At 45.3% G+C, this 17,340-nt stretch overlaps 1 protein-coding gene across 2 annotated transcripts in view; it reads left to right on the plus strand.

Annotated features, from left to right (window-relative positions):
* The first annotated feature begins 688 nt into the window (after window positions 1-688).
* SOCS7 (suppressor of cytokine signaling 7) overlaps window positions 689-17,340 on the plus strand; it is a 29,829-nt gene continuing 13,177 nt past the window's right edge. Inside the window, exons 1-7 of one of the 2 annotated variants that reach the window (XM_081029046.1) lie at window positions 689-1,834; window positions 8,490-8,554; window positions 10,876-10,980; window positions 11,434-11,535; window positions 12,393-12,523; window positions 13,014-13,182; window positions 15,283-15,411. In XM_081029046.1, the coding sequence (XP_080885172.1) occupies window positions 864-1,834; window positions 8,490-8,554; window positions 10,876-10,980; window positions 11,434-11,535; window positions 12,393-12,523; window positions 13,014-13,182; window positions 15,283-15,411 (1,672 nt within the window). In that variant the 5' untranslated portion in view covers window positions 689-863. The remainder of the gene's footprint in view (window positions 1,835-8,489; window positions 8,555-10,875; window positions 10,981-11,433; window positions 11,536-12,392; window positions 12,524-13,013; window positions 13,183-15,282; window positions 15,412-17,340) is intronic. The other variant, XM_081029047.1, reaches the window with a different exon arrangement.

Consider the following 17,340-nt stretch of genomic DNA (forward strand, 5'->3'; position numbering starts at 1 on the left):
TTTCCTCTTACATTGACATAGAGGAAAATATTAACCAACATTCATGTCATAATTATACTGCTTGGTCAACTGAAACCCAGTCAAGAGGCAAAAATCAATGAAAGTATTCTATGAGAATCTCTTGGTTACGTGGAATTTTCAATTGTATATTATTGTTTTTTGAAAATCATCAGTTAAATTTGATAAACGTATGTACCGGTATATGTGCATACGCTCCTTCTCCCCCAGAGCTGTTCAACATTTATCAGCACACCACTGGGTCTAGAACACATTATTCATGTGTCATTACCTAAATATTCACTAGATGCCAGGGGGATAGTTTGTCAACGAAGAAATGACACGGCCACGGTCACACATCACAAGCCGCATAGACCGGACCAGAACCAGAGTTACTCCCAAAGCCAGCAGCTCTCTCCCAGGACCCGTCCGCGCTTCCCAGGGCCGCTCCATCTTACCCGGAGGGATGGCTCCTGCCTGAGCGCCCGGGAAGTGAAAAGCAAGGGTCGGGGCAGGAGACCAACAACCAGGCAAGAAGCAGCTCGCGGCCAATAGCTGCCCAGACCGCGAGTAACGTCACGCTCGGTGAAGGCCCGCGCCAGCACACCCGGAGGAAAGGGGCGTGGTCACTGCCTCCCGGAAGTGACGCCATCCGTGGGCGGTCCTCCGCGGCGGCGGCGGCGGCGGCGCGCGGCCTGGGCTCGCGCTGGGCTCCGCGCGTCCCCCGCCCCCTCTATGAGGCAGAGGCCGCGGCGGCCGTTAACGCTGTCGCTCCGGGGCCCGTGGCGGGCGGGGCTCCGGCGGGGCTCGGCCTAGTCCCCACCCCAGCCCGGCTCCCAGCCGCCCGCCCTCGCTCCCTCTCTCCGATGCAGGGGGCCGAGCTCCGGGATGGCGAGGCGGCGGCGGCGGCGGCCGCTTCGTACCGTGTCCTGAGCCGCCTGCTCGGCTATGGAGAGGCGGCCCCCGAGCCAGGCCCACCGCCGCCGCCCCCGGGCCATGGCCCGCCGCCACCACCCTTCCTCGCGCGGCCGGGTCCGCGGGGCTCCCGGCCGCCGCAGCTGATGGTGTTCCGCAACGTGGGTCGGCCGCCGGAGGAGGAGGACGCCGAGGCGGCCCCGGAGCCGGGACCCTCGGAACTGCTGTGTCCCCGGCACCGCTGTGCCCTGGACCCCAAGGCCCTGCCCCCGGGGTTGGCGCTCGAGCGGACCTGGGGCCCGGCTGCTGGACTAGAGGCGCAGTTGGCGGCTCTGGGGCTCGGGCAGCCGGCGGGGCCGGCGATCAAGACGGTCGGTGGGGGTTGCTGCCCGTGCCCGTGCCCCCCGCAGCCGTCCCCTCCGCAGCCCCAACCGCCTGCTGCCGCCCCGCCGGCCGGGGAGGATCCCACGGAAACGAGCGACGCGCTGCTAGTCCTGGAGGGCTTGGAATCGGAGGCCGAGAGCCTGGAGACTAACAGCTGCTCGGAAGAGGAGCTCAGCAGCCCGGGCCGCGGAGGAGGAGGGGGCGGCCGGCTTCTGCTGCAGCCCCCAGGCCCCGAATTACCCCTGGTCCCCTTACCGCTGCAGGACTTGGTGCCACCAGGGCGCCTGAGTAGAGGGGAGCAGCAGCAGCCGCCGCCCCCGCCCCCGCCCCCTCCCGGGCCCCTCAGGCCACTCGCAGGCCCTTCGCGGAAGGGCTCCCTCAAAATCCGCCTCAGTCGCCTCTTTCGCACGAAGAGCTGCAACGGTGGCACTGGTGGTGGGGATGGAGCCAGCAAGAGGCCTTCTGGAGAGCTGGCTGCTTCAGCTGCGAGCCTGACAGACGTGGGAGGCTCCGCGGGCCGGGAGCTGGACGCGGGGAGGTGAGACCGGCTGGGGGGGGGTGGATGGGGGGGGGGCTGGCTGACAAACTTCCTTTTCTTGTTTCATTTCCCTTTTATTCTGCTAACAAGATCCTGACAGTTCTTATGATATGGCCTTCATAAGGAGGCAGAGACTTGGGGCTAAAGGTGGTGACATAGCTCATTAGGTCAGAGCTAATTAATAATGGGAGACAACTTTCACTCTAAGAGTCCACTCCCTGTGACACTTGTCAGCTAGCTATTGGCATCTCTCTAGTTCAGAGATGATTTGAAACCATTCCCCTTCCCCTCCCCGGGCCCAGCTTTTAAAGTTTTTGCAAGGTGTCTGTCTCCCATTACCCCTGGCAGGGAGGTTGCTGGAAATGTTTGGCCTTTGGGACAAAAAATTGGTGTTGCGTTTTGACCACCTTGCTCGCTACTCTTTCTGTTACCAGCACCCCACCTCTTTCACACTGATGCCTATAAATGAGGTGACGGACTTGTGCAGTGGCAGGCCCGCTATCAGTTGGGCTTCTCTCTTCATCTCTGTTTTCCTGATTGGTCTCTTAGATGTACTTGGTGTCTCAATCCTGTGTGCTGACTGCTGTCAGTGAGCATAGAAAATAGCTTTGCTCTCAAGCCCATGTAAGAAGTGCGAAGCATAGGCATTGGTGCATGAGTTCCGGCCAATTGATGAAACTTCCAAACTTAGACGTCGAGTTTTCCTGCATTTCTGAAGAGTACACTGCTCTCTGACCCTTCAGTGTTAGATCTGTTCATTGGTTTAGAAAGCTGTCAACTTCTGTGTCCATGAATGGAGACTTCCCTTGTGGTGACTGCCATTGTAGTTTGTGCTGCGGAATGGATTCTTAGAAAGATTGGAATTGGTTTTGGTGCAGCTCCTGTGATAGATTCTTGAGACACAGCCCAAGGCTGAAGAACAGATAGATGAATCAATTGAGAACTTTGTGCACCAGGATCACGCGGGGAGCTTTGGGGAAAAGATCAGTATGTCTGAGTGCCCAACAATTTGAATTTTTCAAAAGCTCCCCCATTGATCCCGAAGTGTGACCTGGACTGGGAACCATTCACCCATGGCCTTCTCTTTTCACGGGAGTTCGGATGCCCCAAAAGGAAAGTGTGAGGGCAGGTTGGCTTTGCTACCCTTTCTAAACATCTGCCAGGGGCTCATCTTGGGAATCGGCTCAAACCCAAACTCCCTAAAGAAACCAGTACGTTGATGCGTGTTGCCCCTTCTGGTAGACCTATGTTTCTGCATTTGCCTCCCAGAGAATTCATGCTCAGATCTTGAAAAGTGTGTGGCTGCTAAAACAGCTTTTTTCTTTGTTTTAGGCTCTGCATTCGATGCTCCACTTAACCAATATAGATGAAATTTTCATCAGATGGGGGAGGGCAGGGTTGAAGCTGTGGGTAATGACATAGGATAGATTACTAATTTTCTTGTGGTCTGTCTTGCCTTTGTTCCATATTGACCAGGACTTGGTCTATGATTCTAGAACCGCCAAATATGATGTGTGGCGTGAAATTAGCTGCTCCATCTAATAGATTAGGAAGAGGAAAAGTCATATAACATTATACGGTTTTTTGCCTTTGGAAGCAGAACTTAATGGTCATTGGCTGCTCTGTCACCAACCCTCCCACTAAGCACAATACAGATTGCTGCTGCTGAGCAAATTGGGCTCTTGTTCTGCAAAGCTTAGTTCAGGGCACTGGAGAATTACGTTTTTTGGTCCAGGGGCTTTTCTGATGAATTGGAGAAGAGCTAGATATTTGTGTACGAACGTTTGGTTGACTGCTGTTAGGAGGCAGCATGTTGGTTGGAACGAGAATGGGAACATCTAGAGTCCATTTAGAACTCCAGCATCAGCTGTGGGATGCAGGCCAATTTTGTCGTCTTCATGCTTCCTCCTTTTTATTCATCAGTAAAATGGGAGTGATTCCTGTCTTCTTCCTGTTCTTATAGGAATAGAGTGAAGACAAGAGAAATTGAGATGGAATATTTTGTGCTTTTGGAGAAGTAGTAAGATTGAACTGATTTTTTTTTTTTTTTAATGCTTAGGATTTAGTGCTGTTAGATTTGCTTGTTAGCTTTTACACAGCTTACTATGTGCCAGTCTTGCTGGCAGCTTCACAGCTGTGAGAAACTTGGTACGTCTGGCCAGGGTAGTTGTGATTTCTGTAGATCTGAACCTGTTGGGAATAAGTTCGCCCTGTTGGGAGGAAAGATGAGTTTGGATTTTTAGCTTGTTCTCTTGTTTTGATTGGTAGGACCTGGAAGCTGTGAGAAATCTGTCTCTTGCCAGAAGTTATACGCCTTCCTCCTTATTGTTGATTGGAGGTAATTATGAGTCTGCAGTCTTTGCTGTATAATTTGGGGCTTTTACAATAACCTCTGGGCATGATTCTCTTTGCTTTTCTTAACATCTACCTTCCCCACAGCTATCACTACAAAATACTTCCTATAATCATTTTATAAGGCTTAACAGTTTCCAAATTTTAACAGTAAGCAAAACTCAAGTTCTCTTCAGGTGCTTTAGAGTCTGCTAAGTGGACCTGCCTGGATATTCTGAGTCTTAAGTCTAGTATGAGTTAGCTCACAGAAGTTTTTTCAAGTGAAGGAAGAAATGGGCCCACCAAGGAATTAGGTTTCTGTTGTGGAGAACTGGGCCAGGCCTTTAACACATATGTTGGAATTCACAGAGCTGGGCTTGATGCCTGTGGGCTTCAGTGTAATATAGACTTGCTATTTCAGGAAAACCAGCGAAGTTCCCTTGTCTGTTTCACATATGTTGAGCTGATTGTCTTCCTTGATACTTGGTGGGAAATGGCATTTGATCTGATCCTTTCTGAATCATTACACAATACACACTTGGTTGGAAATGGGTACTTGTTCATTTTTCAAGGTTTATTTTCTTAGTTAACAGTTGAGGCTGTTATCAGCTGTCTTCATAGTTGTAAGGTGGAAAAATGAAGAACAGTTCTGTAGTGGTTTCCTGTCTATTTGGGGGGGGGAAATACATTTCTGGAGAGAGGCAGGCTGCCTTGGCATCGGTTTGGGGCCCTGCTGTTGTGGACAGACCTGGCAGATATGAGAAACCCTTGTCTCTGTTTCCTTGGGTCTTTGGGTCTAGGGGGTCTTTTTGAGAAATAGCACGACCTGCTGAGAGCAAAAGGATTTTGATGGTATGGGGAGGGAGTTCTGACTTTATGTTTGGGTTTTGGGTCCATATTCCGTTGTTCTTTTTAACTATTCTTCACGAAGTGGTTGTGGTTGGCAGCTCTCTTTTGGAATGAGCAGCCTGGCTTCAGAAATCTCTGTCTGTCCATTTGAATCTTATGTCTTTCACTCCTTAATATTTTCCCTGCTAATATCATTCCTAAGGTTTTAGACCTTGGACTATCTACGCCTCTTGGCTTTTTCCCTGGAAGTTCCCTCCATAGGTTCTTTAGTTGGTTTATGATGGAGTGTTGGATCTGACCTTGCTGCACAGATGTCTGTGTATTGGAACTAAAAATGAACACATGGTTTTTGTGCCTGTAGCACATGAACAGACACTGGCTTATGACGTGTTGGAAATGGCACAGGCTGGCTAACTTGGCACTGTATGCTTTAGCAGGGGCAGAGGTAAATTATGGCTGCAAAACCTGGTATTTGGACACCTTTGTTTGGAAGTTACTTTAGAAAAGGACATGTATAAATCTTAGGACATCAGAAGAAGGGTTTTATAGACAAGAGAGGGAGGGCATTACTATTTCATTGTTTATATTTTAGGTTTCAAGGAATTTGAAAAGTGGCCAATGGTTTATCAGTGTGTGTTGTCGGCCTGTCTAGTCTAATATGCTTTTAACACTTTTTGTCCCACAGATCTGTTGCCATACAATTAGTAATTACAGAGTGGAAATGGACAGAGGCAGTTCTGTTTCTTTGTTACCTGCAGCACAAGCAATGCATAGTTGACACAAAGGACTGCTTACCCTCAAAGAAGACCTTTGCCTAAGGTCTTCTGCCACTCCTGTCCTGTTCTGCCACTTGAGGCATAGCCTACCAAATCCTACCCCTCCCCACCCTCACCCCATCAAATCTTTCTGCTGCAAAAAGACTAGTGACCCATTGGCAGAGTTACAGTGGCTTAATTTTGCTCCCTAATGCTTGTCAAGGTGATCTAGGGAGGAATAAAATAACATGGGAATGTGGTATAGAATTGTTACTTACAAATGTTACCTGGAGCTGTATCATTCATGATACTCTCCAAAAAACAGCATATTCAGCTTAGAGTGAACTTGGACTTTTATCATCTTAACTATTTCTTACATATAAAAGGTGTATAAAGTGTGTGCACTATAATAAGAAGAAAGTGCATACCTAGGTAGTCATCACTAAGCTCAGCAAATAGAATGTTATCAGTTACCTTTGAAGACCCCTGTGTGTTGCTTCCTGATTACATCTCCCTCCTCCCCCTCTTAACCACCATCCTCAGTTTTATGTTAATCATTCCCTTGTTTTGTTTTTTTATAGTCGTCTAGATTGGTCTTTTCATGAATGACTGCCATTAGAATGCTCTCAGGATCCTTGAGTCAGAAACTGCTTTGGATTTTCAGTTAGACAGCATCTCCCCAAAGAGGAAAGGAAGCACTCATATTTATTACTAGCCTTTCAGCGTCTTAGACCTTCTACTTCTCCAAGCTTCCAGCTCTGAGGACCCCTTATTTGCCAGGAAAAAAACCATTCCACAACCATCCCAGGGCTCTTAAATGGCTCTGCCTGGGTTTAAATTCATATGTATTTCTTTTTCTAGATCCTAGAAACTATCATTTTCTTCTTCAAAATGCCTAGGGCGGGGGAGAAGATGAGCTGGAGTGAGAAGGCCTCCACAAGCTGTGTGCATTTGGGTACTGCCGTTCTTCAGTGCTTGGCACTGAAGAGATTCGTCCCCAGCATGGGCAGATGGCAGAGTAATGCAGCTTCCTTTGAAAAGAGGCAAACGGCCAATGGCTGAGGTGTGAACCCTTTGAAAGGCCAGTCCTTTAGGTTTCTACTTGCTGAGTTTAATGTTGTACCCACAGTTTTCAAATAAAAATCAGCTTGGAAGCTCTTCAGTCTTAAAGTTCATGTCCAGTGGAATTAGCTTTCCATTTCAGCCCTCGGGAGTGTTGGAACGAAGCTTCAGACTGTCATGAGCAACTTTTATAAACAGAGGGACTCTGTGTGCTTGTGTCTTGATGCAGCCACCTCTCCTGTGGGTGCCGTGGGTGGGACATTCGCCGTGGGCACCATCCTTAGCTTTCTTAAGTCTCAGCATGGAGGAGGTTGTAGAGGGAGTGGGAGATGTCAGGAGAGGGAATCCAGCATCGTGGCTGTTTCTGAGGAAGGTCTTCATGGTAAGATTTTGAAATTTTGTTTGAAGTGGGTTCTGGGAATCTCAGATATCTATGTTAAAACATAAATGCATAAAGATCTTCTAAAGTACAATAATTTTAAATAGGATTTCATTTTGGATTTTCTTAGCTTCTTCCCCCCTCTATTGGTGCAGTTGAAGTTTCATTTTGTCCTTTGGGTGAGAGTGATTTTGGAAGGTGAGCCAGCTACAAGGCCTGGAGTCAGGCACACAATTCGGGGGTAGGATTTTTAAAAGGTCTGGTTTATTGAGGTATAATTTGTATACCACCTAACATCTTTTTTTAGGTGTCTAGTTTTATTAATTTGGACAAGTATGTTTAGTCATCATAACTTCCACCACAGTCAAGGTAGAGCATATTTTCTTCACCTCCACGAGTTTTTCCTTTGTAGTCAATTCAATCATCCTGAGGTGAATTTGAGATTAGCACATTTCTAGCTAGAAAGTCTTTGTCAGAGTCTGGATTTCTTTCATTTCTCTTTGAAAAGCCAGTTGAAATTGGTACAAAGCAAAGTTACCTTTTGTGTATCTTTTCACAGGAGATCTGGGTTTTCCAGCTGGTTCCCTGGAGCAGCATCAAGGAGAAGTCATGGGGACAGCTATGTGACTGGCAGTTCAGAGAGGGGAAGGGGGTCAGCCAAAGATGTTCTGAGGAGGCCCCCTTGTTAGCTGATGGCTTTGACCTATGGCTTGGGGGCATTTTTGCAGAAATCAGAGGTCTTAGTGGTTGAAGATTACATGTGCACCCTATAGTGTTGACCCCAAGTCCTAATGTGTTCCTTGGTTCACTTTGGGACCTCCTGCTCCTAGGACAGGCCCAGAGGGAAGGCTGTTGCTCAGCTCAAGAGCCGTTTTCTTGGCTCCCATATGAAAATCAACTCTGCATCCAGACTTCCTGCCTCTAGAAATGGACTTGCTAATTATCACTCAAGATGTTTTACTCTCTTAATGCGCTAGGTGTGGAAAGATCCAAAGGAATTTCTCGTTGCTTTATAGGCTGTGAATTCTGTAGCCAGATCTATTTAAGGAATTGCCTTAATTATTTCATTCTCTCCCTTTAAATTTTAGGCTTTATTACAGAAGTGTTCCTGACAATGACTAGGGTTTGCTGTGTTTTCCTGCATATTTTAGGCTTTATTACAGAAGTGTTCCTGACAATGACTAGGGTTTGCTGTGTTTTTCCTGTATCTGGAATTGAATAGCGTAGTGATTTAAGTGCATCTGTGTTCATTCCCTCTGTGTGCTTTCTTACCCCCTAGGAAACCCAGGTTGACCAGAACTCAAAGTGCCTTTTCTCCGGTCTCCTTCAGCCCCCTGTTCACAGGTAAGGGTGATCTCTTTTTTTTTCGTTTGACATTTGAAAGCCCAAGTGTTATGAGACCTGCTCGGAAACACTTACAGATGGATCGCAGAGGGAGCTTCAGGCATGGCTACAGTTATTTTCTTCATTCCATGCCTGCTGGGTTTGGGGTGAGGCTGTTTTTATGGTGCCGTATGTGTTCTTGACTTTGGATGCTTTATAGTTTGAGTAGTGACTGTTTGCTGGCAATTAGGTGGCCCTGTAGTTACACAGTGCTTAGTTCAGGATCATCACATATAAATTAAGAGGAGGAATTACAGATTTATAGGCTTGCAGTATATAAAGAACTCTCTAGAAGTCATACAACTCCTGTTCCTGCTTCCAAGGGCTTCATGGATTATCTGATATACATGATCCATGATTATCTGGTCTATTTTTAAAGACTGGTCAAAGGGGATTACATGAACTCTTGTCTTACCCATTTTAGGGGCTAGCAGTTCTTGCAGCTGTCAAGAGTTCTTCATTGTACCTAATTTAAGTCTCTCCTCTTGCAGCAGAGAACACAGTTGCTAAAGTAGGAAAGGGGCTAAATGTCCTTTGGGCAACTGCCTTCTCGTTAACGGGGAACTTTTTCAGAGAGGGAGACTGTTATGTCAGTCAGATGTGAAGCTCCTGCTTGAACAAGCTGCAGAAAAGGTCTTTGGCGCACTGCCTTAAGTCTCAAAAACTGGGTACTCATTGATTGTGGCTAAGAAGCCTTTTAAAAACAAAAAATCCCAATTTCAAACTCTTAGATATTGTGTCTCTCAAAAGGTGATTGGAAGAATTATGATTTGGGAATGGACATTTTCAGATGTTAAGCAGGCTAGTGGAACCCCCGTTACTACGTCGATGGCCATGAGCTGCCAGAATAAGTTAGTTGGTGCTGTAACAGGCGCAGGTGGAGAAGAAGGTTTCTTACCCCAGCTCAGAATTAAAGAATCTTATCCTGTAGCAGCGTGTCTTTCTGGTTAATAATTGTTTCCTATCTAAAGTAAAGAATACCCACATGTGTAGTTTCAGGTTTGGTGTTGTTTCAGACAGTCTTACCTCTTTTGAATTACATCTTTGTATTGAGGTGCTACACCTGTAATTTAGGCATCTCTGACCCTTCAGGAAACATACTTATTTGAGTTCGTTGCATTTTGCTCTGGGCAGCTAGGACCTCAGTTACAAAGCTATGTGATGAATTAGTACCAGGTTTCTAGAACTTCCACTGATGACTTTTAGACAGATTTTCTGCTTATCTTAATTAGTGTTCAAGAACTTTGTAAAAAACTGTGTTAGATTCTGAAAGCCCAGCTCCTGACTTTAAATTTAGAGACCTCACTTTCTAAACTGGGAAATAATAAAATTTTAGCTGAAGAGTTAATTCAGCAGCCTGAATAAGAAAAAGATGTTGTAAATAACACCCTAAGGGCTAAATTTAGAGAAATCTTGAGTTCTGACCTATGGATCAGACCTACCAAGACAAACCTATTTTTGGCTGTCAACCTTAGTTAATAAAGTACCATTCATCCTCCGGTGGAAAGAGGGTAGATGGGGTTGGGTGGCAAGGAGGAGTGCGCATGGCTGAGAACAGACCTGTATGACATGCTGGGAAGTAAAGAGAAACCACATGCCACCCCCATCAAGTTTTTACTGAGAAGCTTCCTCTAAGCTTACCTGACTCTTGGCTGACTGTGGAAGTAGTTCATTATTAGGGTTGTAAATGTATTTTTCAGCCGTTGTTGCCTCAGCTATTAGGAACTAGTTGATATCTGAAGTGGTTGTTTCTCTTATGAGTGAATCTTCTGAAAAATAGAGACATGGTAAGCCATTTAGGAAGAAGTTGGGGCTAACACTGGGACCTCCCTCTGTGTTCAGCTTACCGTGTATTTCTTACTGTTTTTCTGGCATTTGCTTTCTATGTCCATTTGGGCTTATAACAAGCTGCTTGCCGTGCTCCCTAAGGCAGAAAGTGGTATACAAATCTGTAAAAAATAAACGGTATGGGTCCATTTGCATAAAGAAGACCCCTTGTTCAATCAAGGTTATATTGTCAGTGGCAGAACCACAATTAATTGGCCTTTCCACTGTCATCCCATGTATTTGTCCTAAAGAGTCCTTGACGTTTAACAGGGCAAAGAAATGATAGAGTTTAAAATGGACTTCCCAGGTGTTTGGGGGTGAGTCCAGCCCTGGGAGCATTAGATTTGGAGCTTTTTGAGAGCCAGGGACTTCTAGCTTCCTTTGCTTGCCTTTGCTTCTGGCCGCAGCTTTGGGCAAGGTGCTGCTATAACATGCTTGCTCCATGAATCCCTCAGGTGAAACAGTGTCGCTTGTGGATGTGGACATTTCTCAGCGGGGCCTGACCTCTCCACACCCTCCAACCCCCCCTCCTCCTCCGAGAAGAAGTCTCAGCCTCCTAGGTATAATCTCCTCCCTTCTGCCTTCCTGTCCGAGTGGGAGGGGCGCTCTAGGGACCGGTTTTGTGCCGGGAGCCAAACAAGCTCCTGGGTTTCTAATGATGACCCAATTATTTCCTGTCTCTTTCTCAGCCCCCCTGTCATCTACTTAAGCGGTTGACTGGGTCTCTTACCTGCATGCTATAACATTGACTATCCGTGCGTGGATTAGATCTGTATTTATCGTACCCTGAATCTATAGCTAGTAGGCTACGTTAGGAATATCCTTATTTTCCTGCTTTCAAGCAAAGGAAACCAGATTAAGATGATTGTTGCCCTCTGTGCATAAAGACGGGGTGAAGGTCAGGCCATCTTGCCCCAGAGGGCAGCCTGATGATCCTTCTCCCTCTCCTCTGCTTCACCTTGCTCTTTCTGTACTCGTGTTTCTGAACCTCTTGCTTTTGTTCTCTCTTCTAGATGATATCAGTGGGACGCTGCCTACATCTGTCCTTGTGGCTCCGATGGGGTCTTCCCTGCAGTCTTTCCCCCTACCTCCGCCACCTCCACCCCATGCCCCAGGTTAGCTTAGCTTAGGGGCAACACTTGCAAGAGTTGGTAGCACAAAGTGATAAACTTTTGAAGGATGGGAGAATTCTATTTATGGTAACAGAACTTAGGAGAAAGCTTAAATTTCATCCCCTTGGCTAGACCGTAACTACTTGGAAATGAGGCCAAGAACTGGTTTTTCTAACCCTTTTTCTTTATGGAGTTGAATCTGATTTTTGTTAGCGATAAAAGACTATTGAATTTTTTTGTCGTTTTGCTGCTGAGACTGCTGTTTTAATCCTTAAGTAGATATCACTTGGGAGACTACTTTAATTTCAGGGCAGTGAGGAGGTTTAATATGTTGCTGGTTTTCAAAGTTCTGTGGTTTTTCTAAGCTTTTCATACTGACCGCAGCCTTGTAAATAAGTACCAAGCATTTAGTAGCCCATACCTGCTTTGCCAGCCTCCAGTACCCAAGGAGTAAAATGAATGAAATCGGCATTCTTTTCTACTTGCCTGGCAAAATCGTTACACTTCCTGGGCAAGTAAGCGAGTCACTATTTCCAAGGCTGCTTTACCGGCACTTCACCTCGAGGTGGGAGAAGTTGGAATCGCTCTAGGCTGGTGAAAGTCCTGAAGTAGTCACCTTAGTCAGGTTAGTGAGCAGCTCCCCACCCCCTATCCTGGGGTTCAGTGCCCCCACCCATCCTTCACAGCTTACACAAGCCCGCCCATCCAGCTCTTTCCCACTGCTTTGGCTTCCACCCTTTTCAGCTTAGCTTCTAATGCTTTGCCCCTCTTCAGTTAGCATCTCTGTTTTGGGGGGAGGGTCTGCTTATGGTTGGGAGGATTGAGGGTAAACAAGTGACCACCACGGTCTTGCCCTGCAGATGCATTTCCCCGGGTTGCTCCCATCAGAGCAGCTGAATCCCTGCACAGCCAGCCCCCGCAACACCTCCAGTGTCCCCTTTACCGGCCCGACTCGAGCAGCTTTGCAGCCAGCCTTCGAGAGTTGGAGAAGGTAGGTGGTACCTGAGCAGTGGTGGCTTACCCCTTCCTGCTCCCTAATTCTGTACCAGGCTCCCCTTTTATTATTTTTAGAGGAAGGGTCATTTCCTTGCCTCTATATTTACAGTGATAAAGCAATATGCTGCTATTATCTATTCCATAAAAGATGTAAAATTGAATCTTAGGAAAAAAAAATTGAACATGATAAAGGTTGTAGAGAAGTGTTTACGTAGTCTAAGCTGATTGTGGCAGATTGATTGCCCCAGGTCCCTTTTCTTTGTATGGCGTTGGGAAGGGAACTGTAGAATTCTTCTATAACTTTGCAGGGCTAAGAGTATGATGAGCCCAATGTTCATTGCTAATGGCTGAAACTCTCCGCAGCTTTTTCCCTACTGAAACGTGTTGGAAGTGGGGGTGTTCTCCTGCGGTAAGATAGATTGTGCTGAAAACTTGGGACATTTTTCTGTTCTGTTAACCACTCGACTGCTTTTAATCTTTGATAGTGTGGTTGGTATTGGGGACCAATGAATTGGGAAGATGCAGAGATGAAGCTGAAAGGGAAACCAGATGGTTCTTTCCTGGTCCGAGACAGCTCTGATCCTCGTTATATCCTGAGCCTCAGTTTTCGATCACAGGGTATCACCCACCACACTAGAATGGAGCACTACAGAGGTAAGCCTTCTTCCTTCCTTGCCTGTCTCTACTTTTGCTATTTGACTTTTTCATAGGAAGGATTCATAGAATTGGAACTGTGAATGGGGGAAAGGTTCATAGACTCAATTGGACGCTGATATGGGCTCTGGTTTCAATCACTAGAAGAAATGTCAGGGGTGGGTAGGAAAGAGTAAAAATTCTGTTTAAAAGTATTTGTCAGCGTCTTGTATCCTAAATAGGAGGGCCTGAGCAAGACTATTGAAGAACAGAACAAAGCCAGTAAAACCATGCTCTTGGTAAAAGGAAGGATTAAGCTACACAAATTCTCCCAAGCTTTGTTCATAACTAACCTTAATATCTAGAGATACTTTCTGTTAAATCGTATATCCAAAGAGGAGAATTTAGTGTTGATTGTCTTGACTGTTCTATTCTGAATTTCTTTGCCTGATAGTCACATCCCCTCTTCCGCAGGCAGCATGGTGATGATAATTACCTCTCTTGTGAGCTTTGTAGTCTCTTAGGTAGTAGTCGTAGAACTCCGAGAGTTTGTGGGATCGACGTGCTTTAGACCGTCTGCCTTCCTCCCTGGTGGTACCTCCTCCTCTGTGGCGGATTGTGCTGAATGTTGCCGTCATGTCTAGAAGAGGACTTGTTACACACTGCTGTCTGGATTGACTTTGTATCGGGACATTCTGGACTTGACTTGGGGCAGAAACTTGTGGTGCTCATTGGTGGAAGGGCTGGGTGATATGTCACTTGTCGAAATACCTCCGTCTGCTACAAGTTTAGAAAGTGTAGAGAACTTTGGAGAGTTTTGGGGACTTGCTCCTCCCATCCCTCACACGCTTCCCACGTGTGATCGCCTTAAATGAACTGCAGTGAACATTCATCTCAAATAAGAGTCTCTTTCATGCTCTTCTCAGGCACCACCATGTCTTTCCTGCTCTCACCCAAGTTCTGGATTTATTTGGTCTGCTGCTCTGGTGAGGCAGAAAGTAGCTGTTAAGCATAGCTTTGTCCATAGTTTCCTCCTCCCCCACTTTTGCCTCAGAGATGCGGGCAGAGAAAGGAACTTCAGTCCAGAGACCTGAGAATGAGTTAGATAACTGGGGTAGACCACTTCCTATTTTCCTGCCGCTCCTAAAAGCAAAAATCAAACAAACAAAATGCAAAATAAAGTATTGCAGAGTGAAGTATTTTTATAAACCTACTAAAATGGTTAATGAGTAGGGCATGGGAATGATGAATAAATGCTTGACCTCTAGGTTCCTGATAGGTGAGATGCCAGGAATGAGAGGGCTCTTTCAAATGGTTCTCCAATTACTTTTTGTTCAAAGGGACTTTTCTTCCGTGAATAAATGGAATTTTTAATAGAAGCCTTGTGGGCCGTTCAGTTGCCAGTTTGCAGTGGAACATTTGTCTTGGTCTTTTTAAGTGATACTGTAAGAGTAGCTAGAGAGACTCAGATCTGCAGTTCTCCTGAGTGATTCGGTGTCCCCTTTGTGGGTGCTTTCGTTTGGGGGATTTTATGTGTGTTTTAAATTGCGGGAGTTCAGATTCCCTTTTGCCTTTGGGATTCTCAAGTTTGGAGTGGGATCTTTGTAACATGTTGGGGTGTAGAATTTAGAAGTTAAAGAGAAAAGACTTAGAATTTGATTTTTTGGTGCCCAGCACACACATGAATGAGTGATACCCACAAAACTGCTCATCTTGTCTTTCCTTACTGTCCGTGAATACTTGCAGACTTAGATCTTCTTGAGAGGGTGTCATTAAAATTTGCTTTTGCTACAGAAGTCTTAATCTTATGGTCTATGATTGAAGAATTAGTGTTCATACTGGACAGAGTATTTTTGTATCTTTTTTTATGACTTGGAATTTATTATTTATTTGTTTAACAAAAGCCTTGTAAGACCTAATTTATGTCTTATTAAAGGCAACATCTTTCTTTCTATTAATTGTGGAACAAGCAGGAACAGATGGCTTCAAGGACCTTTTCTGACTCAGCTTGCCCATAAACAACCCTCCCAAAAGTGAGAATCATAAAATGTTCAAATCAACCTCCCAGACTTTCTTAAAGTCAGTTTTACATTTTTATGTCTCCTTAATTTTCCATGGCAGGAACCTTCAGCCTGTGGTGTCATCCTAAGTTTGAGGATCGCTGTCAATCAGTGGTGGAGTTCATTAAGAGAGCCATCATGCACTCCAAGAATGGGAAGTTTCTCTATTTCTTGAGATCCAGGGTTCCAGGTAAGCCTGTAGTTACTATATTATTGAACTTACTTGGGTATGGTCTAGTGTAGTATCAAAATGTACCCCCCCCCCCCAAAAAAAAAGGCCACAGTTATTTAAAGCTTTTTGTTCTGGCTTTTATAGCTATCACTCTAGAGTCCAATGGTTAATCCCCTACGCTTGTACATTATAATCTATCAATATTTTGAGAAGGAATCTTTGTTTCTCTGACCACATGAAGGAAAAAACTGATCCTGCCTCTGATGTGTAGGCATCATGTGAATATTTAATATGCAGAGATGTCTCCTTGTCCCTAATCCAGGCATTGTACACTTCAATGTGAAACAGGTGAGAGTTCTCAGGTCATTTCCCCAGGAGCAGGAAAGGTAAAAGAAGGTTCACTAGAAAGGCAATGGTGAGTGTCAAGAAGGCTGAATTCAGTGGCAGTCTGTTCTGGATTTTGTCCATGTCGTAGTAAACTTTCTGTTAAAGAGTAGGTTCTTTTTGTTGTATCTTATATCCCTACCAATGTTGACTACAAAGACTTCTCTCCATTTGGAACACTGGGCAGTTCCCAGCCTTGCCGGTGTGGTTATGTAGTCTTCCTGCCCACAAAGCAGGAAGGTATCTGTGTAACAGCTACTGGAGGGGGAGAAGGGGTGGGTTGGAGGAATCTATATACTGTTGGAAAAAGTAAAATGATAAGCACATTAATTGAAGCATTTGTAAGATATAAACAGGACTTCACATGAGAACATCATTCTTTCCCATTGAATCAAAGTAAGATTTTTAAACATACAGGATGCCAAGAAATTGCTCTAAAAAGAAGTTGCAGGAGAGCCTCAGGCAGAATATCAGTAACCGGATCGAGCCAGGTTGCAGGAATGTGTTTTATAATCTTGGTGATTTAAATAAGGTGTGACAGGGTGCGAACTGTATTAATTCTCACTTCATTTAGTATTTGCTTCAGTGCTGTCAACACAGTTGGGTCTCATACAGTTGACTTGATTAAAGGGAACAGTTAGAATCCTTTCTTATAGCAAGTACTCTGCATAGCAATTTGTAAAGTTTGTGGCTTTTGGGAGGTATTTATTTAACATTTATTTTTGTAACTTAGTATCAAAAACAAGCCACATCTCTGCTCTCAGAGAACTCATAGCCTCAAAGGGGGAACAGGTAGGAAGATAAAGGTAATAGCATGTGTTAAGTTCTATACAGTGATCAGCAAGGACAGGCTAATAAGCTCTGTTTGTAGGTGAACCAGGGAAATCCTGTCAGAGGATTCTGGAGTCTGGAGCGTGTATTTACTTGTAGAGTTATTGAGACACCATGGAATCTTGGACTCCTCAGGTGTAGTTCATTTCATTTCACAAATATGACCTGTCTGTAGAAATTTTAACTAACATTGTTAATGGCTAGAGATTATAATAATTGCTATTTATTGTCTGTCATGTGCCCAGGACTTTGTCAGATTCTTTATTTACATCTCTCTAAGTTTTGTTTTTTTTTAGCTAATAGATTGATCTATTATTTACAGGTAAGACTGTTTTCATTTTGCCAGTGAGGAAACAGGCTGAGGCTCAAAAGTGAAATTACTGTAAAGGTCACATCGCTGATCAGTCAGTGCTGAAGCCAGGATTCAAATCCAGGCCCAACTAACTCCAAAGCCTGTGCTTTCTTTACCACCACTCGGTGATGGGAAAGAAGTAGCAGTAAGCAAATGGAAACTTGAGTTTGTTGGGATTTGTGAAGACTACACAAAGAAGTCCGAATTGTGTTTGTTAGTGGAGGGTATCTTTCTGGGAATACTCACCTATGGTGAATACCTGTAGCATTCACCATGGTGAATATTTCTTCCTGGGAATATTCACGTATGGTGAATGCTACAGGTAGGGTATCTATTTGTACTTAAAAATGTGTCATCAAGTTGAAAAGGCAGAGCAGAGT

Source organism: Rhinolophus hipposideros (assembly GCF_964194185.1).
Source record: "Rhinolophus hipposideros genome assembly, chromosome: 20".
Taxonomy (NCBI): domain Eukaryota; kingdom Metazoa; phylum Chordata; class Mammalia; order Chiroptera; family Rhinolophidae; genus Rhinolophus; species Rhinolophus hipposideros.